The 21,881-nt window shown below is 57.4% G+C and overlaps 8 protein-coding genes across 8 annotated transcripts; 3 read left to right on the top strand and 5 right to left on the bottom strand.

Annotated features, from left to right (window-relative positions):
* Positions 1-214: 214 nt before the first annotated feature.
* On the bottom strand, positions 215-1,821 carry FA10DRAFT_265836 (putative NADH2 dehydrogenase 40K chain). The gene is made up of 5 exons (XM_025521232.1): positions 1,654-1,821; positions 1,419-1,590; positions 1,262-1,353; positions 941-1,185; positions 215-883 (listed from the first exon to the last, which is right to left on the bottom strand). Exons 1-5 carry the CDS (start codon positions 1,815-1,817, stop codon positions 393-395), a joined length of 1,164 nt encoding a protein of 387 aa, XP_025379228.1. The 5' UTR covers positions 1,818-1,821; the 3' UTR covers positions 215-392.
* A 157-nt stretch (positions 1,822-1,978) lies between these two features.
* Positions 1,979-3,914, top strand: FA10DRAFT_265837 (hypothetical protein). Its single transcript, XM_025521233.1, has 4 exons — positions 1,979-2,448; positions 2,505-3,365; positions 3,456-3,581; positions 3,665-3,914. Exons 1-4 carry the CDS (start codon positions 2,000-2,002, stop codon positions 3,822-3,824), a joined length of 1,596 nt encoding a protein of 531 aa, XP_025379229.1. The 5' UTR covers positions 1,979-1,999; the 3' UTR covers positions 3,825-3,914.
* Positions 3,905-6,658, bottom strand: FA10DRAFT_278685 (DUF803-domain-containing protein). Its single transcript, XM_025523477.1, has 3 exons — positions 5,949-6,658; positions 5,690-5,876; positions 3,905-5,627 (listed from the first exon to the last, which is right to left on the bottom strand). The coding sequence occupies exons 1-3, from the start codon at positions 6,405-6,407 to the stop codon at positions 4,081-4,083; spliced, it is 2,193 nt and encodes a 730-aa protein (XP_025379230.1). The 5' UTR covers positions 6,408-6,658; the 3' UTR covers positions 3,905-4,080.
* A 92-nt stretch (positions 6,659-6,750) lies between these two features.
* On the bottom strand, positions 6,751-8,460 carry FA10DRAFT_265839 (hypothetical protein). Its single transcript, XM_025521234.1, has 3 exons — positions 7,376-8,460; positions 7,214-7,313; positions 6,751-7,153 (listed from the first exon to the last, which is right to left on the bottom strand). Exons 1-3 carry the CDS (start codon positions 8,393-8,395, stop codon positions 6,864-6,866), a joined length of 1,410 nt encoding a protein of 469 aa, XP_025379231.1. The 5' UTR covers positions 8,396-8,460; the 3' UTR covers positions 6,751-6,863.
* A 782-nt stretch (positions 8,461-9,242) lies between these two features.
* FA10DRAFT_284939 (hypothetical protein) lies at positions 9,243-10,304 on the top strand (the record flags this gene model as incomplete). The annotated part of the gene is made up of 1 exon (XM_025523954.1): positions 9,243-10,304. The coding sequence occupies one exon, from the start codon at positions 9,243-9,245 to the stop codon at positions 10,302-10,304; it is 1,062 nt and encodes a 353-aa protein (XP_025379232.1).
* Positions 10,305-10,468: 164 nt separating this feature from the next.
* Positions 10,469-14,122, bottom strand: FA10DRAFT_265841 (Cse1-domain-containing protein). The gene is made up of 6 exons (XM_025521235.1): positions 13,452-14,122; positions 12,988-13,395; positions 12,370-12,921; positions 11,796-12,300; positions 11,248-11,728; positions 10,469-11,189 (listed from the first exon to the last, which is right to left on the bottom strand). The coding sequence occupies exons 1-6, from the start codon at positions 14,085-14,087 to the stop codon at positions 10,697-10,699; spliced, it is 3,075 nt and encodes a 1,024-aa protein (XP_025379233.1). The 5' UTR covers positions 14,088-14,122; the 3' UTR covers positions 10,469-10,696.
* A 142-nt stretch (positions 14,123-14,264) lies between these two features.
* Positions 14,265-16,591, top strand: FA10DRAFT_265842 (aspartate kinase). The gene is made up of 2 exons (XM_025521236.1): positions 14,265-14,986; positions 15,048-16,591. Exons 1-2 carry the CDS (start codon positions 14,321-14,323, stop codon positions 16,359-16,361), a joined length of 1,980 nt encoding a protein of 659 aa, XP_025379234.1. The 5' UTR covers positions 14,265-14,320; the 3' UTR covers positions 16,362-16,591.
* A 1,107-nt stretch (positions 16,592-17,698) lies between these two features.
* Positions 17,699-21,266, bottom strand: FA10DRAFT_81499 (hypothetical protein). Its single transcript, XM_025525722.1, has one exon. The coding sequence runs from the start codon at positions 20,916-20,918 to the stop codon at positions 18,009-18,011; it is 2,910 nt and encodes a 969-aa protein (XP_025379235.1). The 5' UTR covers positions 20,919-21,266; the 3' UTR covers positions 17,699-18,008.
* Between the last annotated feature and the right edge of the window lie 615 nt (positions 21,267-21,881).

Genomic DNA, 21,881 nt, shown 5'->3' on the forward strand with positions numbered 1-21,881 from the left:
CTTCGTCGTCGATGATCACGACTGTTGCGCAAGGCACCCGAGGTATTTCTAACGACGAACTTACTTCCGGAATTTGAGTTTTCTTCGTGAAGAACCAAGCAGGGATGCCAGATTCCACGCTAACAGGGGGAAGGATATCGTGTGCCCCACGGGACGGCGCGACTCACCAGCGAAACGCTGCTCTAGGACCTTGGACCGGGCAGGAAGCTGATGGGACAAGTAACAGATGGTCTTCAGAGTTATAGGACATGGTCCATTTACTGCGTGGAAGAAGGGCAGAGGGTGGGCACAAGACAGGGGCCCTAAGGAGAGATTTGAAGAAGAGTTTCTAAATTGCTTCCAATTACACTGCCCGAGATCAACCTCGCAGCTCATTTCTAGGTCCCCGTCATCTAATCGACAACGTGGTATCGCCCCTTCTTGAGCTTGACGCCGGAGTGCTCAACGGGCTGCTCGAACCGCAGGTTGCTCCGGTATCGTCGGAGATAGACGATGGCCCTCTCTTCGAGAATGTCTGGCTCAATACCAAGGTCGGCGAAACCCAATGTACCAGGAGCATCGGGAAGATCGTCATGGAACCTTCGCTCGACCTCGTCAGGCGAGATCATGGGCCACCACGCCAAGTCTCCAATCTTGGCTGCAGTCATCAAGGCAAACTTGGGAACGTTGATACCCACTCGCAGCGTCTTGTTGAATGTCAGCGATTCGACTAGTCGGAGCATCGAGCCCACCGTGTACGTCCGAGGACCAGCCAAAGAGAACGTCTGACCAGTCGAAGTCACCTCGGCATCCATCATGACCTCGAGGGCGTGTGCGACGTCGACCGAATGAACTGGGCGCATCCTTGTCTGGCCATGGTTGACGTGCCAGGTGATGGGATAGGCTGTTGCAAATGCCTTCAGCATATTGTTCCATCGCTCGTGAAGTGACCCTTACTCACTAGCCATCTGGTTCAAGAGCCTGTCTTCGTGTCCGAAGAGCGGGCCAGGTTTGACGATCGTCGCACCGTCAAACGCCTTTTTGACGACCTCCTCTCCCTCAGCCTTGGTGCGCAGAAAAGCGCTTGGCGAATTCGCATCGGCGTTCAGGTGCGAGACATGAATGAAGCGCGAGACGCCCAGAGCCTCGGCCATCATGGCCAGCTTGGCAGCACCCGCGACATGTACATCCTGGAACTTGAAGTTCCTGATTTGACTCCAAGTCAGCTACGGCGAGGAGGAAAAAACAGACGTATCGGTGAAGACGGTTACAGCCCACTTACTTTGTCTCATAGTTCCTCCCCACGAGGTTGTAGACGACGTCGGAATGACGCATGCACTCTTCGATCTGCTCGTCATTGCGAAGATCCCATTCCTGCAAGAGGGGCCAAGTAAGCCTTTGCAGTCGCAATCTTTTCACTGACTGTCAGAGACACGCACCATGGGAACAATTTGCCCGAGGTCGCCCATCAATTTGAGGTGTCTCTTCTCGTCCTCGTCTCTGTAAGGCACGATGACCTGGGTTCCCTTCTGCGCGAGACGGTTCACGAGGTAGCGACCAAGGAAGCCAGTGCACCCAAAAACAGTTGCGACGTGTCCCGACACGGACGATCTGCCACATAGAGGGAGTCAACATTTCATAGGACGGGCGGAAGAGATGCAACGAGATCCTCACCTTCCACCGCCATATGGTCCTGCTCCGAGGATGGGCTGGCCGGTCTTGTGCTTGATGACGAGATCGTGGATCAGCGCCTTCTGCTGGAATCCAGATCGGGCACGCAGAGACGGAGAAGCCAGCGCCGAAGCGCGGCACGGAGCTGCCGAGCGAGCGATGAGCATCACCATCGATCCTCTCGTCCGCCAAGGTTGGTCGTTTAGAAATGAGCGGGCGTCATTGGCTCTGTCTGGTAGACGGGGGCGGGCATCGCTTCGCTCACGTGGAAGCGATTTTTTCTCGTGACCGCGTCCCTGTCCAAATTTTGGTTTGGAGCCGTTCGGATCTTCTCGAGAATCAATCAACGATGGCGCCCGACGTTGGAGAGAAGCGGAAACACGGCGGGGATGCCTCAACAGCATCATCGAGCAAGAAGTCGAAGCCAAAATCAAAGTCGCGGGATGCAGACTCGTCCTTCTCCGGGGAGAGTTCCTCGAAGGGGAAGCCAAAGCAGCAAGGCACCGCGACGTTGAAGGTCTCTCGTGATGATCCCTACAGGATGGGCCCTCTCTTCGTCAATACGGCCGACTTTGTCCCAGCAGAGGATGCTGCTTTCACCCTCTACACAAACCCGTCTCTCTCTACCAAGAAGAAGCGACGAAAGAGTGATGCCGCCGGAGGCCCTACACTGGAGGACAACCTCATCTTGGCGGGCGAGACGGATTCGATCGAGTACGTGGGTGGGAACTGGAGTGCGCATGCAACCGTCGGAACAGACGAGTCTCTGCGAACAGAAGCCAGAGGCTATTCTGGAGAGTGAGTACGTTTCCTAGTGCGCGAAGGTCGACCAAGTGCTTAGATAATTTCGGTAGCTACATGGTGGGCTTCTACGATCCTTCGACGTCGATGGTGACCCTACGAGCGGCGCCTCTCTTCACGTTGACACGCACCATCAAATCTCTCAATTCCCTCTCGATTGATGCACAATCACAGGCGAGCGACTGGGCAGCGAGAAAACTGGCTCGTCGTGGTCTAGGCGAGGCGTTCGGCAACCGAAAGACCAAGACAAAGGCGCGGAACGAGGATAGGATGAAGGTCGACACAACCAACATGAAAGCGGTCATTGACACGATGAGGAGCGACATCGAGGAGAACACAAAGGGCATGGCAAATCTCGACTCGATCAAAGAGGAGGCAGACCGGCTGAGACCCATCCCGCCTCCTTACTTTGAAGCCATGCACCCGGCCGACGTTTACCCTATCCAGTCGACGCTGATCCCCACCAATGTCTGGAATGCGCTCAACGTCCGACACCTCTACACGACCAAGACCCCGCAAGACCTCGCCAAAAAGCTTGCGAGAATAATCGGACCCCTGTCGCCGGATTCTTGGCTGGTCAGCCGACTTTGGGATCTCAGTGGACCGCTGCGTCACAGCGAAGGGACAGGACAAGATGAAGGAGCATCAAACAAGATCACCTTCGATGACGACGGCCAGCAGGAGAAAAGCGGAGGTATCCTCAAGGCGTCTGGCGATACAAAGACGGATGCGAGGCTAAAGCTCAAGGCGTGCTACTACGCTGGCCTGCTTTGGGCTTTCTGGAAGCAGGCGCGCAACTTGGACGAGCGATCGATGCTCACCGACCGACTGCGCTTGAAGAACAACCCGGCCGCAGACCTCATTGTCGACGATCTCCTGGCCCGCTTTTCCGAGACGCCGAGGGGACAGACAAAGTGGGTATTTCTTCTTGCCCTCGATTCGCCGTCTCCTTCTCTCTTCTTCCGCATGTGACTGACCGACCGACCTTCTTTTCTGCGAAACAGGCCCGTCCTGTCGACGTTCCATGAGACGAAGCTCTTGGCCTATTCGTTTGCTCTCTGTCTCCACGTCGAAGATTTCGCCGTGGAACCGTCGACTCTGTCCAAGGAAATCGGCCTTGGCGCCTCTCGGTGAGTTTCAATCTCTCTCTCTCTTTCTTTTTCTCTTTCATCTTCCCGCTGACATGACCTTGGGCGTGTGTCTCTCCTTACAGCCTCGTCGAGATTTTCAAGTCACTTGGATGCGGCACAAACACGCGCAGCGTCGTCGACTCGACTGGTACTTCTACGAGATCGGAGCGAAGGCTGATTCTAAAGACGCCCCTCACGCTGCCCAAGCCGAGGCAGGGTGCTGCCAAAAAGGGCGGTCGCTAGATCCACAGCATGCGCCCTCACTCTTTCCTTATCCTCTTGCGCGGAACCCTGCCTGTCAATGTGAGAAGAGCAAATCAAATCAATCGGCGTTGATGAGAATCGGGGGGAAAGTGTACATCTAAGAGTAACGTATCCTTGGCGCAGAAGAGAAAAGAGACCAAGTGTTCAAATCTACAAGGAATAGGGGGCTTGGAGCGGAGCAGAGCAGTTCGAGAATGTCCGTGGGCACTAGGGAGAAGAGGGAGAGGGCACGCGGTCACCGTCTTGCACCGGTGTCGGCCGTCGATCTAAAAGTACCTTGAGCGCCTCGCATGACGGGGCTCAATAGCTCCTCCTCTTCCATCTCATCGTCCTTGTGGCCCTTGCTCGCGCCCGGATATCTCCTCTCTCCCGATCTGCTCCTCCTCGCCTGCTGCCTCCTCCTATCCCCTTCCTCGTCATCGTCATCGTCGTTGCCCTGGGTTGCCATCGAATCATCAAGGCTCTCCAACGACTCGTCTGGCCGGATCTGCGTTGAAGCGCTTGAAGGATCCCACATTCTCTTCAGATCAGCAGCCGCACCACTCCGTGGCATCGCACCTGCCCCAGCACCCCGCAATCTAGGCCCTGCCGGCCTTCCCTGACTTGAGAAACGCCCATCGTCGGTGCCCAGCAGCATCGACGAGGCCGGTGTAGACCCAGACGTGGCGACGTTGCTTCCCACATCGGGCGTGAGGAAACTGGCTGGCTCCGTCGTGTAGCCGTGCCTCTGCTGGTGCTGGTGGCTCGACGAGGAGGCCGGTGGTTCGAGGCTGCCCTTCCTCGAGCCTGGCAGGCCAATCTGGCTGTGAGAGGGCGACATGAGGATGCCATGGTTGCTCGGAGGAGACGTCAAGATGTTGTGGAGCCCCTCCATTGGCTTCTCGGACCCAGAATGGTGGCCATGCGGATCTTCAGAGCCAGAGACAAAGGAGATGGTGGTGTCCCTCTTTGACGGCATGTTGGGCAACGTCAAGCTCATCCCGCCCGGTCCACCAACGACGGAAGGGTTGCTGCTGCCTCGCCGCGGGACCGGTCGATCATGGAGCTCATAGCGCTCCAAGTCCTTCTTCCCCAAGGTGTTGAGCCCGCTGTTGGAGTCGCTCGAAGCCATGCCTTCCACTTGCCTATACGCATCTGACGAGGCGTGGATCTTCCGCGAGCTTCTCGCTCGCACCATGCTCCCAATCACTCCAAGACCGCCTCGGACGGTGTCCATGCCCGGATCCTCGATTGCAGTGGCCATTCCCCCGTCTCCCTTGTGCGAGATATGACTTCGGCTCGCCCGAAGGAGCATCGTGGTACCACGATCGATGCCCACAGCCCCTTCCTTGTTCGTGAGGTCGTCTGGGTCAATCTTGCTGAGCTGGAGCAAGGTGATGCCAGCGCAGATCGTGAGGAAGCCCAGGACGATTGTGATGATCTGGATAGCACTCGAATCGAGGCCCTGAAAGAGAATGACGGACGTGACGAGGGTGGCAAAGGTGAACAAGACATAGTACGTGGGAGTGACCATGGCCGTGTTGAAGAGCTCGAGGGCCTTGTTGAGAAAGATGATCTCGGTGACCAGGGTGATGACGACAAAGGCGAGCAAGAAGTAGAGGAACCAGTGCTTGAACTGATTCTCTCCTTGGATCGTGAGCACGACGGCGCTACCAATGCCCGAAATTGTGCTGACGGAGAGGCCACCGATAAGGGAGCAGATGGTAATATGGACCAGCATGTACTTCTTGCCGTACTTGGGCGCCACAAAGAAGGCCAGAACCACCGACGCGACGATGCAGACTGATGGTTTGGTCAGCACCTATTGCAAAAGCACCCTTTCTGATTCGACAAAGACAACTCACGACCAGCCCAGACGAGGAAGCCGACGCTGAGAAAGAGCTTCTGGAACTCTTTGATCTCGCCCGCAGCATGCTGCTCAGGTCCGTTGAGCGCAATGACAGTGGACCCGACAATGCAGAGGAAGCAGCCGATCTTGCCAAACAGCGTCAACTTCTCGTTGAGGAAGAACGATGAGAGAATGGCGCAGATCTGCATTCGGCAGGAACTTCATTTGAGTACTTCTCTTCTTCACAGCAATGGAATCGAGGAGGAAAAACATACCACGACTGATAGGGCACCCAGCGGCGTGACGAGGACTGCGGAGCTGACGGCGTATGCGACGAGGTTGAGCACCTCGCCCAGGATCATCATCGTCATGCCCGTCCACCAGAGCGGGTTCTTGAGGTATGCGTACGACTCGCCCGCCTGGGTCTGGTACTTGCGCTGGGCGGCCAAGAGACCGCGCTTCTTGAAGACAAACGAAGCACCAATCAGGAAGCCGCTCCCGACCGCCAAAGCCAGACCGAGCCACTTCATCCAACTTGGCAGGCTGAAGCCGCCCGCGGCAATCTGGCTCTCCGACTGCAGCGCGGCCGAGGCTGAGGAGATGACGCTCGAGATCGACTTCATCGCTTCGCTCGCCGACGACTGCGATGCCATGCTTGCATTCCCCGACGACGACGATACCGCTGCCGACGTCACGGCATTCCCCGTCGAGACGGGGGCGGAAGTGGCCGACATGGTGACACGTTGATGTATTTAGCACAAAGACACGTTGCGGCCCCAAAGGAAGTTGGAAAGGCCAGCTTCACTTCCTCGAGCGTTCGGACGGAGGTGGAAATACGGTCTTCGATCTTATCAACGCGAGAACGGCATGTTGCGCACCGTGCTTTCCTTCTTCAACAATGAACCCCGTCTTTGTGTGAGAGAAAAGAAATGAGAGGATGGTGGGAGGTTGAAGTCGTCGTCGGTGATGCGTGCTGTGAATGCAGTGTAGGGTGTAGGGGCCCCCGGCAAGCCAAGCTGCACTAAAGCTGCACCGCCAAACTTGCAGCCTCAGGGAAGTTCACAGTGATTCTAAAATTATAAAAAAAGGGGCCACCGTTCATTCATTATGAAAGCCACGCGTCGCACGCGCGGGAGGAACAAGAGCCCATCGGTTTTTCGAATGCCTGGGCCAAGCCACAAATCTAGAAATCAGTAGGTTGGAAAGGCGACATCGACGTCGCTTGACCAGGCTCTCAGTCCACCGCGGACATTTTTGAATACAATCGGCGATCTTGAGGAAGGGGGGTCCTTGTGCGACTGCTGCTGATCCTGTCGCTCCTCCTGCTCTGACGATGCCGATGAGAGGAGGCGCTGTGCTAGGAGCGAATCGTTCCCCCGTCGGCAGAGAAGGGCAACGTGCGTTGTAGTCTCTGGCAGCGAATCGCGCAGCTTTTCGAGCGCCAACGGTGCATTTCTTCGCAAATTTTGATATGGAACACCTGCGCACGAGTGGCCTGTAAGCAGATGCGGTGATCAGACTAGTGAAGGAGGTACCCAACTGTGCGAGCCTGGCAAGCGGGCGATCTCGAATTCGACAGGTGGTCGTACGTCGACGATGGCATGCGTTGCTCCGTCCTTTTGCCACGACTCTTGCAGAGTCTTTGAGAGACAGGTCACGATCAGTCAGTCAGATGACATGCTGGCAAGGTCAGATTGCTTACCTGCACCGATATATGCGCTTCTTGATCCTCGAATTGACCGCCCGATGAGGGCTTGGCCAGGCCGCAGAAAGAAACGTAGTCTTCCGATTGCAGATCCCTGATCTTGGAAAGGCCTGCTGCCAGGAGAAGATCACCGTCGCCGCAAGACCGACACGTTGCCGCCCTTCTCGGTCGCAGCTTGACGCTGCGATAGGGGACAGGGTCCAATGGGTTGATTAGGGTCATGTACAACGGTGCCGCGTCTGAGATATTTTTTTCGTCTGTGTCGAAGTCGTCACCGTCTGCAGCATCACCTATCCGTGCGAGCAACTTGACCGTCTCGAGCGCCTGCATGGTGCCCACAAGGCCCGTCACGCCGCCCAAGACGCCCCCGTCCTCGCAGTCCGTCACGTCTTCCGGTCTCGGTGCTCTGGGGTACAGACAACGATAGCACGGGCCTCGTGCTATCGGCTCCCTGCCCTCTCTGCTGAGCTTCTTGTGCAGGACGACGAGCTGCCCAGAGAAGCCCTGGGCAGCCCCGCTCACGACTTGCTTGCCGCACAGGACAGCGGCGTCGGAGATGAGGTAGCGGGTCAAGACGTTGTCGGTGCAGTCGAGCACGACATCGTGTGCTCCAACGAGCGCCTGGGCATTGTCTGCCGACAGCGACTCGCAGAGGGGCACAACGTTGATGTGTGGGTTGAGCTGCCGTGCGGCGGTAGCGGCCGATTGAGCCTTGGGCATGCCCACCCGAGAGTCCGTGTGCAGAATCTGCCGCGCCAGGTTCGAAGTCTCGACGACGTCTGCATCGACAATAGTGATGTGGCCCACACCAGCGGCGGCGAGGTATTGCAGGGCGGGGCAGCCAAGGCCGCCGGCGCCCACGATGAGGACCTTTGCCTGTTTGAGACGGAGCTGGCCGCCGAGGCCAAAGTCGGGCAGGATCATCTGCCGTCCATACCGCTTGTATTCGCCCAGACTCAGCGGCCGCTGCTCCAGCGACGACGGCCCAGCAGCGTCCTCGCCCTCGTCGGTCGTCATTGGCTGATTGCAGCTAGGAATTGGCCTGTAAGAGAATTGGTGTCAGGTCGAAGAAGTCAAAATCGAAGTAGGGTCTGTGCAAAAAAAAAAAAGTAAAATAAAATTGGATCTGTCTGCAACGGGAGGCTCGTGCGGCGGGCTGTCATTGCAAGTGGAGCGCCGTCGTCTTCTTGGCGCGCGAAGTTTCTCGGCCGCCACGGATCGCCGTGGATGTCGCTCTCTCCGCTCGCAATGAAGCTGCGAGGGCAACTTAATCGATCGTGTGCTGACTGCTGACAAAAGGAAGAAAAAGTTGTCAAAAAGTGGCAATGTTCATGGCAGCGCGATCTTTCATCTGATCTGATCCGTTGCATTTTGACCGTGAAGTCGCCAACGCCTGCTCTGGACCGAGGTGCAACCGGAACTTGTTGTTGTTGTCGTCGCCCCTGTGCATCGGCTGATGATAGGATGGATGGCCAAATTGTGTTGAAGAGCAAGCATCGCTGGACCCTTTTCCATTGGGGGCGATCTTCGTAGGGCTGAAACAAAGGCCATCCTCCCTGCCAAAACATGCAGGAGACGTACGGAAATAGAAGAACGGCTGAACTCGCATTGCATAGGCCAGCAAGGACAAAGGGCGAGCGCGTCAAGCAAGGGCGAAGAAAGGGATGAGAAGCGGAGGTGCGGGGCGTCGGTGGTCATGAAGTCCTTTCTACGTCACCCGCGGGCATTTACCTCTATCTTCTTTATCCAAGCTCCATCTCCGTCTCTCCCCGTTTTCCCCCTCCCCCTCCCCCCTCTCTCTCTTTGACTCTCTCCCACCCCTTTTCCTCCCGCCAGGTCCAGACGGAGCACAGTGTAGGGCAAAATGATGCACGGCGACAGCGAGCAGGGCGAAATTCTGCCCGGCTGGGCACAAAGACGAAGCCGCACCGCCACTCGAGCTGCCCCCTCAAGGACTTTGTCGCCGTCTCCCAAGGAAGCCAACGCCAAGAGGGTAGAGAGAGGCCGAACTGGCTCCACAACTTCTGCCCACAATCTCGCTCGTCGCCACCGCGACGACATGAAAGACTACGTCACAGAAGAGGAGACTTTGCAGAAACGCTCGAGGATCCATCACAAACCGACCAGGCAAGACCAAAGGCAGAACAAAGGCTCAGAGGCGTCCATGTGGTCGCCAAACATCGTCGCACCGGCGACTAGGTGGGCAGAAGCGGCCCATCCAAGCAGGTCCAAAGTCATTTATTCCTCCGACGTTGGCAGGACCCTGTCCGATGTCGACGAGCACTCTGAGCTCTTCTACCACCAAGAGTCTTCTTCGCCTACGGGAGGGCACGTCGCCGTGGCATCGTTTCCTCGAGACTCTATGACTCCGCACGATGTCGGCAATACAGACCTTTTCGTAGGAGGCAGCCCAGCCTCATCAGTCTCTGAACACAGCACCAGTCCCCTCTTCTCAGCTTTGCCCAAGCTCCTCAGCTGCTCGACGAGGCTCACGCGTCCACGCCCCTCCCGGCCCTGGCGCCGTCCGCGCTTCGAGCTTCGCCCACGCGCCAGGTTCTTGCCGAGCCGCACCTGGCTCGTACGGACACGAGACTTCCTTGCCTCGCACCAGCGTCTCGCCCAGGGCCCGCGCCTGCAGCACACCCTCTGCGTCGTCTGTGCTCAGAATCGCTGCAGCTCAGTCATGGGTCAGACGCTCGTCTCGGCCAGGATCGTTCTTCCATCGCTGCCGAGAGCAGCGCCAGATGACCTTTACAACAACAGCAGCAGCAGGGGCAGGAGCAGTAGCAACCAAAACGAGGCAGGAGAGTTGCCGGAGAGAATGAAGTGGACAATCAGGTACTTGCCAAAGAGACTTGCGGCCACTTTTGGCCTCGTCGTTCAGGCAGCAAGGTACTATCACGCCATTGGACAGCCGCAGCTCTAGAACGGCATGCTGGCCAGAGGAGCGCGCCACTTTGCGACGCAGAACATCGGCTTGCTGAATCTTTTTCAGGCATGCGACGGCACATTCTATCAAGAGCCAAGCCTAAAAGGTGGGATCCCCTCCCAACGAATCAACCAAAAGACCAACCACTTTGTCCACGGCATGACAAGAGACCTCGTCTTTGATCATAACGCCAAAATATTCTTTTATCTCTCATCACTCACACAAGCGAATGTGTCTGTACATGTAGAACCGGGCCTTTCTTCACTCCCTGCATAAGACAATAACAGAACAGAGTCCTGAAGACACTGAGAGGGAGCCGGGGGCAGAGGAGCCAGGTCTACACACTAACCTCTTCACCCAGATTTTTCCTTCCTCCACCTTTTCCCTCCTCACCCATACTGCCTGAGCTCTTCCGTGAGCTCCTCGGGCACCTGCGCCAACAAGGGCGCGACCTTGTCCGCACCTGGGCTCTGCATGAGCTCACCAATGGCCCTTGCGACGTAGGCCCCCACATCTGGCCCTGCAAATGCTGTTCTTCTGGCATCACCATCGCTGGAAGAGGTCCGACTGGCCGCGAGAAGGCTAAAGGAACTCTGGAACCCTTGGTTCTCTTCCCAGTCTTGCGCAAAAATGTCGTCGTCCTCGTTTGTCGCGCCCGCATCTCCCTCTTGCGCCGGCTTAGAGAGGACAGATCCTTCGTAAAAGACAAACTTGAGGACTGCCGTCAGCGTTGGGGCCCATGCGGCACTGTTTGGCGGCGAGAGCATCGCAGTCGATTTGGTCAGGAGACGTGTGAGGCCGACGGCCACGGATCGGCGCTGTCGCGGCGGCACCTTGTGGAGGTCCGGCAAGATGACGCCTTGCAAGATCTGCGAAAAGAGCCTGTCCAGATGAAGGGATCAGCATCAGAAGATTGGCACTAATACCGCACCGCACTTACCCTGGCTGGACTGCATCAAACGCCGAGAGGGCGTAGTCGGGGTAGCCCGGCTGCTGAATGGAGCAGAGGGCGCCCACAAAGGCGATGAATCCCCTTGAGAACTTCTCCGTCCGGCTCGACTGTAGCCGTGTCAGCATCAGCGTCAGTACCGCCGCCTTGTACTGATCGAGTTGCTGCGGCTCGACGTTGTCGAAGATGCTGGTGAGAAGCTCGAAGCCAAATTCGTCGTTGACTCGACTTGCGATGAGGGTCTGGTAGATGCCCAGCAGCGCGCTCACTTGATTCGCCTCGACCATCTGTCGTGCTCCACGGCTCAAAAACGCTTGCAAGAGGCGGACCAGAGCAGGGACATTGCCACGCGATGACCAAAGCGCTGGCGTGAGGAGCGATGGAAGCAGCGAGACGTACGAATTGGGCAATTCGGCTCCCTGGTGAAGTTCGAGCATCTGCGAAAGGATCTGAAAAACGAAGGGAATGAATTCTGTGGGAGATTCGATTCAATCAGCTATCACGAATGGCTCAATTATAGGAAGCGTCCTTGTACTCACCTGCAACGTCATTCTGCAAGATAGACATGAATGGCCCGGACAGTGCTTGCTCGAATTCGCCAATCGTCGATGGATCGCCTGCTGTGACGAAACGGACGAGGGTGGAGATGCTCTCGAAGCAGTACTGCGTAAATCTGGGGTTGCTCGGGTTCTTCGTAATCTCAACGAGGATATCGGTAAGGTGCTTGAGAACCGGTTGTCGGATGGGAATCATGGCTTCTCTCGACGTCGCAATCAGGCGCATGACGCACTTGATCAAGTAGTCGTTTTCCGCAATCTTTTCCGGCGTCTGTCCGCGCTCAATGTTGCGGAACAAAGCCATGAGGATGGACTCGGCAAATGGCTGTACGTCAGTGGAGGAGAAGAGAAGGCGTCGCCCGTCCGCAGCCTTGAGGAACAGGACTCGTTCGATTGTGATGGCTGCATATGTTGAGGTTACGTATGACTCTGATTCGAGGTGACGCACAAGAAGGGGCAAGACCGAGAGAAGCTGCTCCTTGGTCAGCTGCAGAGAGTGTGTGTTTGAAGATGGTCAGCGACATGGAAAAGAAAAAGACGAGCTCCTAGGACTCACCTGGTTCCGGAACGTATGGAGGTATTTGATTGCGTCGACCTGAAGGATGGGGTTGACGGTGGACGGGTCCGATTGTAGATCCACAAGGACATGGTCGGTGAAGAAGCCGACGACGTCGATAAGAGCGTTTGTTGACGAGACGCCCTTGGCGACGGTGCTGCTGGTGCTGGCAATGCTGGTCAAGAGGTAGATGGCGGCATCCTTCTGCCGCCAGTGAGCAGCCGCATCGGCACGATACTGCTCGAGGTACTGTCCAATGTGACGAGAAACGACCTGGGTAGTCCGGTCGTTGAACTGATCGAGAAGGGCCCTGGTGAATTTTGAGGCCGCCTGGCGCCTCGTGTCGGTATCTGCAGATTCGAAGGCGAACTCTCGCCTAATCCACTCCAGCGGCTCGTCTTGAAAGAGCTCCTCGTCCTGGTCCCGCAGTGCGATATTGGGGAGAACAATCGCTTCGACAAGAGCCTCGATGGTGCCCTCGCCGGAGAAGTTTTCCTTTTGCGAAGGCACCTTGACAATTGTCGACAGGAAGGTGATGGCTTGGGAAACGAGCTGTGGCACGAAATTAACACATGATTGGGATGACGAACCACGATCACAGCAGCCAGCGATGCTCACCAGATCCTCTTTCTCGGCCTTTCCAGCCTGCCCGAGCATCTCCCACACTGCCCGGACGAAATCCGGAACGCTCGCACCAAAGGCGTCCAGATATCTCTGGGCGTACAGCTCGGCGATGGAGCAGATCTCAGCTCTAATCAGTTGTCCATTTTGCGGCGATGTCTCGTCGTCGTCGCCCTCGAGAGCCTCGACGATGGCAGGGTTCTGAGCGTAGATGCCATTGGACGCAGCCGACCGAGGATTCAGGTAGCGGAGGAAGAGGGCGGAGATGGAAGCCAAGTTGTCCTCGAACAGAGGCGGCAGATCCTGTGCAGAGAGGTCGTGGTATACTTGCAGGAGGAGGAGCATCGTACTTGACACCGTCACGGCAGATGGTGCCGGCGCAGACCCAAGAGCTTCGTCCGTTCGCTGCATACAAATATTAATCAGTCAATGCTACAAACGCAGAGGGAAGGGAGGCTCACCCTGACGAGTTCCAAGAATGGCGAGGCAAACTTTTCGAGGACGAGATTGATTTCGGTGTAGAGTTCGTTAGTTCGGAAAGCTGAGCGCCATCCTCGGAAGATGCTGTGGGTCGTTTGCAGCACCGATTGAAGAGCTGAAGAGTCTGGAGGCGAAGCAAGGCTGCCAGTGAGATCGTCGATGAGTGTAGGCCATTCCGCAGGGAAGTCGGAAGCTGCGATGAGTGCGACGGCCTCGCTGAGCTGTAGTCGAAGTCCCGCGGGTGACGCTGCAATTCTCGTCGGTTGCGACAGGTCGGTGAGGAGTGGCAACAGTGAAGCCTTGAGCTGACCGCGATCCTCGGGGGAGACGAGCTCGACACCTTGGTCTTCAACCGCCTCGAGTGCTTCTTCGGAGGCCCAAGCGCGTCTGCAGATGTTCTTGAGCTTGATCGAGGCCGCGAGCCGCACAGGTGTTGGGTACTGATCCACCGCTGCAATGAGCGCAAGAAGGAGGAGCGGCAGACGGGCGTTGGGCTGCCTCTCGAGGTCGGTCAGGGTCGCCTCAGCCTGCTTCTGTGTAGCCGGATTGAGCGTGTTTGTGAAGATCTGCGAGAGTGTCGCCAGCATCTCTGGCGGCGCAGAGAAAGGCTGAGCCATGGTGAAGCTCGCTGCACTCTCTGGATCAACGACGCAACGCAGAGTTGAGAAGAAAAACAAAAAGTGTTGCTTCACCGTACGCGTCCTCTCGCTCACGTGGCCATCTTTGGCTTGCGCCCCCTTGGCACCAAAATGTCAAAAAACTCAATTCTTCCAGAATTTGCGTGCTCGGAGTCACCGCTTTCTTTCTCCGTCACACGCACACACACTGACTCCTTCTCGCCCTCTCTCGAATGCCGCCAACCACACACCTCCCTTCGCCTCCTGATCCTTCATCTCTGCATGCTGAAGCCGGGACTGTGAACGGCGAAGGCAAGGCATCTTGGATTGTTCAAAAGTATGGTGGCACTTCGGTGGGCAAACAGCTTCACACGATAGCAAACGTCATTGCTCCTTCGTACCTCGCAAATCGCAATGTGCGCCTCGCCATCGTGTGCTCGGCGCGGTCCGGCCAGACCAAGGCGCTTGGAACGACGAACTTGCTCCTGCAAGCTGCTAGCGAGGCCCTGCAGTCCGTCGATGAAGACAATCCTGAAGGGAGCAATAGCATGAGCAATTCCGTCAGCTCCCTTTCGGGCTTAGGCGGAGGAGGCAACACGCCTCAGTCGGCATTCTCAAGGAGCGCAAGGAGTTTGTCGCGACGAGGTGGATTACGAAGCAATGACTCGTCGCCGGCGCTAGCGTCGTCCCGGAGCAATAGCGGTCTCGAGGCGCTGTCTCTCTCCGAGCAAAGCTCTCCCGCTTCCATAGGGTACAATGCCACGGTAGACAAGATCATGCAGGACCATCTTGACGCTGTGAAGAAGGCGGTGACGAGAAACGATAAAGCGCGAGAGACGCTCGAGAGCGAGATCATCGATGATTGCGAGCGATTGCGCGACTTTCTCATGGCGGCTAAAGTGAGTCGATGTTCTTTTGGTGGTCGAGATCTGGCAAGCAAGCTGACCATTTCCATGACAGATTATCGAAGAGATTTCGCCAAAATCAAAGGACATTATCATGTCCATCGGCGAGCGATTGTCATGTCGCATCGTCGTGGGCGCCCTGCTGGACGCCGGCATCGAAGCGGAGCTGGTCGGGATGGAGAGCATCGTCGACGCTGCCTTTCTCGAAGAGGTCAGCAGCAAGGGCGGACCAAAAACAGCAGCAGCCGACGAGGTCATGCTCGATCAGAGCTTCTACGATCTCCTGGCAGTCAAGATGGCTGAGCGATTGGAGCAAGTCAAGGGTGTCCCCGTCGTGACGGGCTATTTTGGCAACGTCCCGGGCTCCTTGCTTTCTCAAGTGGGAAGGGGCTACACGGACCTGTGCGCGGCTCTGTGCGCCGTGGGCCTCCATGCGTCCGAGCTGCAGATCTGGAAAGAGGTCGATGGTGTCTTCACTGCCGATCCCCGCAAAGTCAGCACGGCTAGGCTGATCCCTGCCATCACGCCCGAAGAAGCCGCCGAGCTGACCTACTACGGCAGCGAGGTCATTCACCCCTTTACCATGGAGCAGGCCATCAAGAATTCTGTGCCTATTCGTATCAAGAACGTGGAGAATCCCTCGGGCGGCGGAACGGTGATTTTCCCACCGACGTCGCTACAGTCTCTCCAGAACGCGAGCGAACTTGACATGATGGGCGGTCACCTCATCCAGCCTCAGACACCCGGCGCAAGCGGAACGTCTACGCCATGGGGTAGCAACCCACTCGCTGCCATGGTGCACGGAGGCGCTGCTAGCACCCTTGGCACACCACCAGAGCCTCGTCCCAGAAAGCTGCCCACGGCAGTCACCATCAAAGACGATGTTTGGGTACTCAACGTGCATTCAAATCGCAAGACACTCTCCCACGGCTTCTTTGCGCGCATCTTTGGAACGCTGGACCGGCACGGCGTCGTTGTCGATCTCATCAGTACGTCCGAGGTGCATGTGTCGATGGCGCTGCACTCGTCGCAACCTGGTCTGCGCCGATCGCGGACGGTGGATCGCTTGCGCGCCGAGCTGGGCAGCCTGGGCACCGTCTCGCTGCTCAAAGACATGGCCATCCTCAGCCTCGTCGGCACGCAGATGAGGAACATGGTGGGTGTCGCCGGCAAGATGTTTGCCACACTCGCCGAGGGCAACATCAACATCGAGATGATCAGCCAAGGCGCAAACGAGATCAACATCTCGTGTGTGATCCACAAGAGAAACGCGCTCAAGGCGCTCAACCTCATCCATTACTCCGTGCTGGAAGTCAGCCCAAAGGCCAACAATCTCGAAAGCGGCAATTTTGGACGATCGTTCTTCTAGCTTTGGATTGCCCCTCGCTCTTACATACAGTGTAGTGTGCCTGCCGTTTCTCCTGCCACTTGCTCGACCATTGATGATAGAAAGATTTAACGCAAGCCCAGATAATTGTTTGGATGTTTCACAGATTGATTTGCGAGGGAGTTCACGAACGATGTCAGGTGTGAATGAGAGGGTATGGTAAAACATGAAGGAAGACCAGCTACGTCGGAAAGAAAAGACAATTGTAATAAAGAGGACATGAGTTTTGATCAGAGTCTGCGAATCAGATCGCGGCGACGGCAGTGGCGGTGACGCTTTCCCTCTTTCTCCTCTGCTGCATCTTCAGCCTCGCCAGTCTGCGCTCGTACTCTTGCTTCTCGGCCGCCGAGAGCTTCCGATCATCTCGAACCTCTTCCTCGAGAGAGCTCAGCAATTTCTCGATGGAGTCGTCTTGTAGCTCCTCCACCTTGTCTGTCGTCGCAGAGTCGGCATCGGGGACTCTGGCCGCCGAGTGCATGTCCCTGTGCGAGGATGCCGATGTCGACATTGGGTCTCTCGTGACCGGCGAAGTCACTGTGAAGGTCGAGGTCGTCATTGTCACGCCATTCAGAGATGCTCTTCTTAAGTCTGAGCCAGGCGAGCTGGGCTTCTTCGAGGTCGACGCAGCGGCCGACGAGGAAGCCGCAGCACCACCGCTCCTAGTCGTGTGCATAAAAGCCTGCTGGGCAACCTCCTTTGTCTTTTGCCAGAATAGCGACGGCGAGGAAGGGCTCGGAGAAGAAGGCGTAGGGGAGGAGACGGCGAGCGAGGTTGGTCTGGCGCGGGCGTGGTTGCCGCCGGATCGACCCACCTCAACCTTGTCCAGCTCTTGCGCCAGAGATGCGCTCGGAGGAGCAGAATAATTGTAAAGGTGCTCAGCTGTGGCGCCAGAAAAGTAGTCGCCCCTGCCGTCGTCGTCTCGGAAGGCCGAGAATAATGACGTATTGTGCTGCTGACGGGTAGGCGAAGAGATGATGTGGACCTCATCAGTGACGAGTCGCTTCGTCATTGGAGAAGAGCCAGCGAGCGCAATTGTCGAAGATGCTGACGTCGGCGAAGCTGCTTCGAAGTGCCTGCATGCAGATGCGGGACCAATCGTACGGGCGTGAGGTGCAGGCGGAGGAGCTTGTCCGAACCACCGCTCTAGCTTTTGGTGGCGTCGGACTCTCGCATCATGCTCCTTTTTCTTTGCCTTTGTCGACGTTGCTGGGGACGTGTTGACTGACGCTGTGGACGGGACAACATCCGCCACACGCGAATCGTACGTCACTTCGTGAAGTTTGCTCGCATGGTCATCAACAGGCGGCCCCTTTGCCTCTGCCAACTTCTTTTCTTCTTCGCCGGCGTCGTACTCTTTCGGCGTGACAAACACGTCCTGTTCCACCGTTGGCGTTGTCCCCAGTGACTTGTCACCTCCGCGGAGCGATGCATGGCCGTGACCGCTGCTGCCCCCTTCACCAGAGTTCCGAGCCTGAGCGATATTCGAGGCTTCAGCTTTGGCGCGACTAGTATCTTGTGAGCCCAAAAGCTCGTCGTCAACGTTGAGGGCAGATGCAAGATTGTCGAGGAGGCTCGTATCGTTCTGAAAGAGATACTCGAGCGAATCTATGGTGATCAACGATACATTGGTCAGGTGTCTTGCTCCTTTCTGACTGCAACTGAGGAGGAGGGACCACACTCACCTATCGAATATCGATAGTGCTCGCTCGAGAGACCGTCGTCGGCAGGAGGTGGCTGAAGGCTGTCAGAAGTCGACTTGGGACGTTCACCAAGCCTCGAATACCCCGTCATCGCTTTGCCATCCTGGGACATGGGCGAGGTAGAACGAGGACGATGCGACCTAGCGGGCCTCATCTGATCGAGAGAGGGAGCCCCATCAAAGGGCGGACGAACCAGAGATGGTGTGGAGCGGTGGTGCTTGCTCGTGATGCCGAGCGTAGAGAGCTTGACAGCTTCGGTTGACTGCGTAGGGGCAAACAGTGGCTGGGGTGGCACCTCACCAAAGAGCGAAGTGAGCTTCGAAGCTCGTCTGACTTGGTCAGAATGCTCTTTGGCCGTGAGACGATGAGCGTCGTCGACGGTAGGAGGGGCCGATTTCGGCACATTGGCAAATTGAGGCGAGCTGAGGTTCTTGTGGCTCGTGTCCAGCAGGAGGGGAGCTCGAGGACCGTTTCGTGATTTCGACAGCTTTGCATTGACGGCCGCCTTTGCCTTTGCGATTGGCCGAATTGGGCTGCTGCTCTCCGTCGCATCATGATTGTTCTTTTGCGCCGACGATGAGGAAGACGAAGAACGTGAGATCAAAGGAGTGCCGCTTGCGAAATCGACGAGAGCAGAGGGTGGCATCTCATCGAAAAAGTAAGCAGGCGGCGGCGTGCGTTGTGGCTCGCTGGAATGTGTTACGAGATGGGCTGGCACGACGTCGCCGAGCCAGCGGGTGATTTTCGTGACCCTCTTCCTCCTCTCTTCGCGGATCCACGCAGGGGAAGAGGAAGTGAGGAGCGTCGAATCAAAAGTCTTTCTCTGGATCGCTTCGCCGAGCACTCTGCTGCCCTGACGCAAGCTAAGGCCCTGCTCTTCCTGGTCCTCGGCGACGGCATCGTCATCGCTCTCAAGCATCTCGATGCTATCGCGCGAAGAAGGCAAGGTTGTTGCCCCGACATCGTCTTTGTCCTGGTCCGCCTCGTGGTCCTGGTCGAGCTGACTCGTGACCCACGAGGCCACCGAGTCGCTCGTCGCACTGTTCTGACCTTTCGCGTGGATCTCGTTGTCGTCGTCTCCATTGGTAGAGGCAGGCGGCGTCGTGACCGAGGGCCGAAAAGCAAAGAGCCCCTTGCTGTGTGGAAGCCCGAGGATCGCGGCAGCCTTTGGATGAATGTCGAGGGGTGGTTGCGTTGGGGCAAGCGGCGAAGAGATGGAAGATGAACGCTCTCTCCCCACAAGGCCGAGGGCGCTTCTTGACCTCCTGGCGCGCAACGTCGAAGTGGTTGGCCCTGGTGCTGTTTCATCTTCTCGAGGACCAGCTTTTGAGGCATGTATGCTGTATCGCGACTCCTCCCTAGAGGATGGCGAAGAGGCGATGACAGACCTATGCATGAGTACGTCAAAGGGGTCGCTCTGCCGCCTGGGCAAGCCCGGGATCCTGGGAGACGATCGCTTGTGTCGGAGCGCCTCTCGTCCAGCGTCTTCGCCGTCGCTGCTCGCAAGAACCTCACCGCCAAGAAGGCTGGCCAGCTTCTGCGCGCGACGGAGCTGCTCCCTCCGCTCTTCCGAGGTAAGGTCGTTGCGCATCTCTGGCCTGGGCAATAAGGTTCCGGCGCTGGCGCTGCTGCTACTGCCGTTGCTGCTGCTGCCATCACCTACACCCACGTATACAGATCTAGAACGGAACATGCGACGGCCGCTTAGCCCTTTGCCACCCGCTCGAGCCACTGGACGGGATTCCTCGAGGAGCTCAATGGAGCTGCCGTTCATCGAGGAGGAAGCAGCGTCGTCTGCTCCGCTGATGCTCGAGTCGTGGGTAAAGGGTAACTTGAAACGCTCAGACGAATCGACGAACATTCCCTTGCCGAGCGAGAGAGATTCTTGCGGGCTCTTCGGTCCCGTCTCCACGATATTCATCATGCCCAGAAGGGCTTCCTGCATGACGTCGGCCGACATTGGTTTGCGCTTGTGGTCATAACGTTGATCGTCAAACAAGCCAATGCACGCCTTTCCAGTGAGGTTATCACTGGAGTGTCGCTTGAGTGGAGGCTTTTGTCGTTGCATTTGCTGTCGCTGCGAGCCGGCGCTAGATGACGACAGAGACTGGTGTTGAGTATCGCCACCGCCACGCTGGCCGTCTGTGCCAAGCGACGACGACGGAGGTTTCGAGGCGGATCTGAGGGCCGCCTGGACCGTCTCTGGTGGCGCTCGTCTCCCATGGGTCGCAATCTGGGCGCGCTGTCGTTGCCAGTAGGCTTGCCAGTCTCTCTCGGCCTCGTCGCGCAGCGCAATGCTCTGTGCTGACGGGGGAAGCTCTGGCTTGGCTACTAGCGATGGCGACTGCTTGACGTCTGGCGTCTTGTCCATTCCTTTGTTGTTCTTGGCGCTTCTGGACGTCACCGACGTGCCCACGGCTCTGCTCTGGGTCTGCTGATTCTTTTGCCACTGCTGCGCGGCTGCTGCTGCTTCAGAAAAGGAAGAGGCCCTCGGTGTGGTCTGATCCTCTCTTGTAGTGTTATGAAGGCCCGCCGCGGCTGCTGGTTCGTTGTTTTTCTCCTGCGCCCTGCCAGGGCCAGAACCAGGCTTCTGGCGCGGACAAGCGGCGGTCGCGGCGGCTGGAGTGGTACGCGGTGATGAAGCACTGGGGCGGCCTGTGAGGGCAGTCCAGTCGCCACTGCTATTGCTCCTGCCATTGCCGCGCCTTCGAAAGTCCTCCGGTACAAGTGGTCGGAAGGGCGAGTCAGCGGCGGGGACGGAATCGTTCATCGTGGTGGCAATGGGCGGACCTTGGACACCAACGTGTGCGTTGTCCCAGTCAGCCTTTGGCGACGGCATCACGAGGCGGTGGGTGGCGTACGTCACTTTGCTGTTCGCAGCAGCAGCAGCAGCAGCAGCAGCAGCAGCAGCAGCAGCAGCAGCAGCAGCAGCAGCAGCAGCAGCAGCAGCAGCAGCAGCAGGCACAAGGTCCAAGCCCGGCGTCCTCTTCCTCGCTGGGAGAGTCTTCTGGGAGCAGCGAGGGAAGAAGAGAAGTGTCTGAAACGAGTCCCACGCGCGCGGGCCCCTGCTCTGTGGGCGGCGGACAATTTTGTGTGTATGTGTCAATAGTGCTCTCTGGTGCCGGAAAAGTGGCCGAGGGACCAACAAGGAAACGAGCCAAGTGTCCTAAAGGCAGTGCAAAAAGGGACTGGGTGGGCGACCGGACTCACAATATATGAGGTGGGTCCCCCAAGTGGGCTGAGAGCGCACTGAGCGCCAGCAGGGAGGTTAGGGATTTCAACGCCCGCCCAACTGCGCTCGAGCCGCCGATAGCTGACGGAGGTTTATTTGTCCTTTGGACTGCGACCGGGAGGAAGGCTTTTGGTACTCTGCGATCAGGGCGACTTTGGCGACTTCGATGGTGACCCAAGCGAGGAGGAGGATCACGATTGCTCCCTGAAAGGAGGGAGATGGTGTGAGGCGTTTGCGAGCTGCCAGGGCTTGTCGACTGTGCTCGCTCGCTCGGAGTGCGGACCGGCAGAGACACCTTCGACGATGCTACTCTGCGCCGCGCTCGTCGCCTTTCTTCTTTCTCTCACTCTCTTGCTCTTTCCTACCCCAATTGGTCAGACAATGGGCGCCGCAAAAGAGTTTGATCGTCGTGTCGAGTCGAGAGAAGAGGGGAGAGCGAGGCTCGCTTGCAGCTCAAAACATGCACCAAGCACGGCCTCAAATTCCGACAGGCTCCCTTGCGCGCGCCCACAAGTCCGCCCGGATTATTTTCTGCACGCCTGCCTTTTCGAGGGACAAGGGTGTGTGTCT

This window comes from Acaromyces ingoldii (assembly GCF_003144295.1).
Source record: "Acaromyces ingoldii strain MCA 4198 unplaced genomic scaffold FA10scaffold_2, whole genome shotgun sequence".
Taxonomy (NCBI): domain Eukaryota; kingdom Fungi; phylum Basidiomycota; class Exobasidiomycetes; order Exobasidiales; family Cryptobasidiaceae; genus Acaromyces; species Acaromyces ingoldii.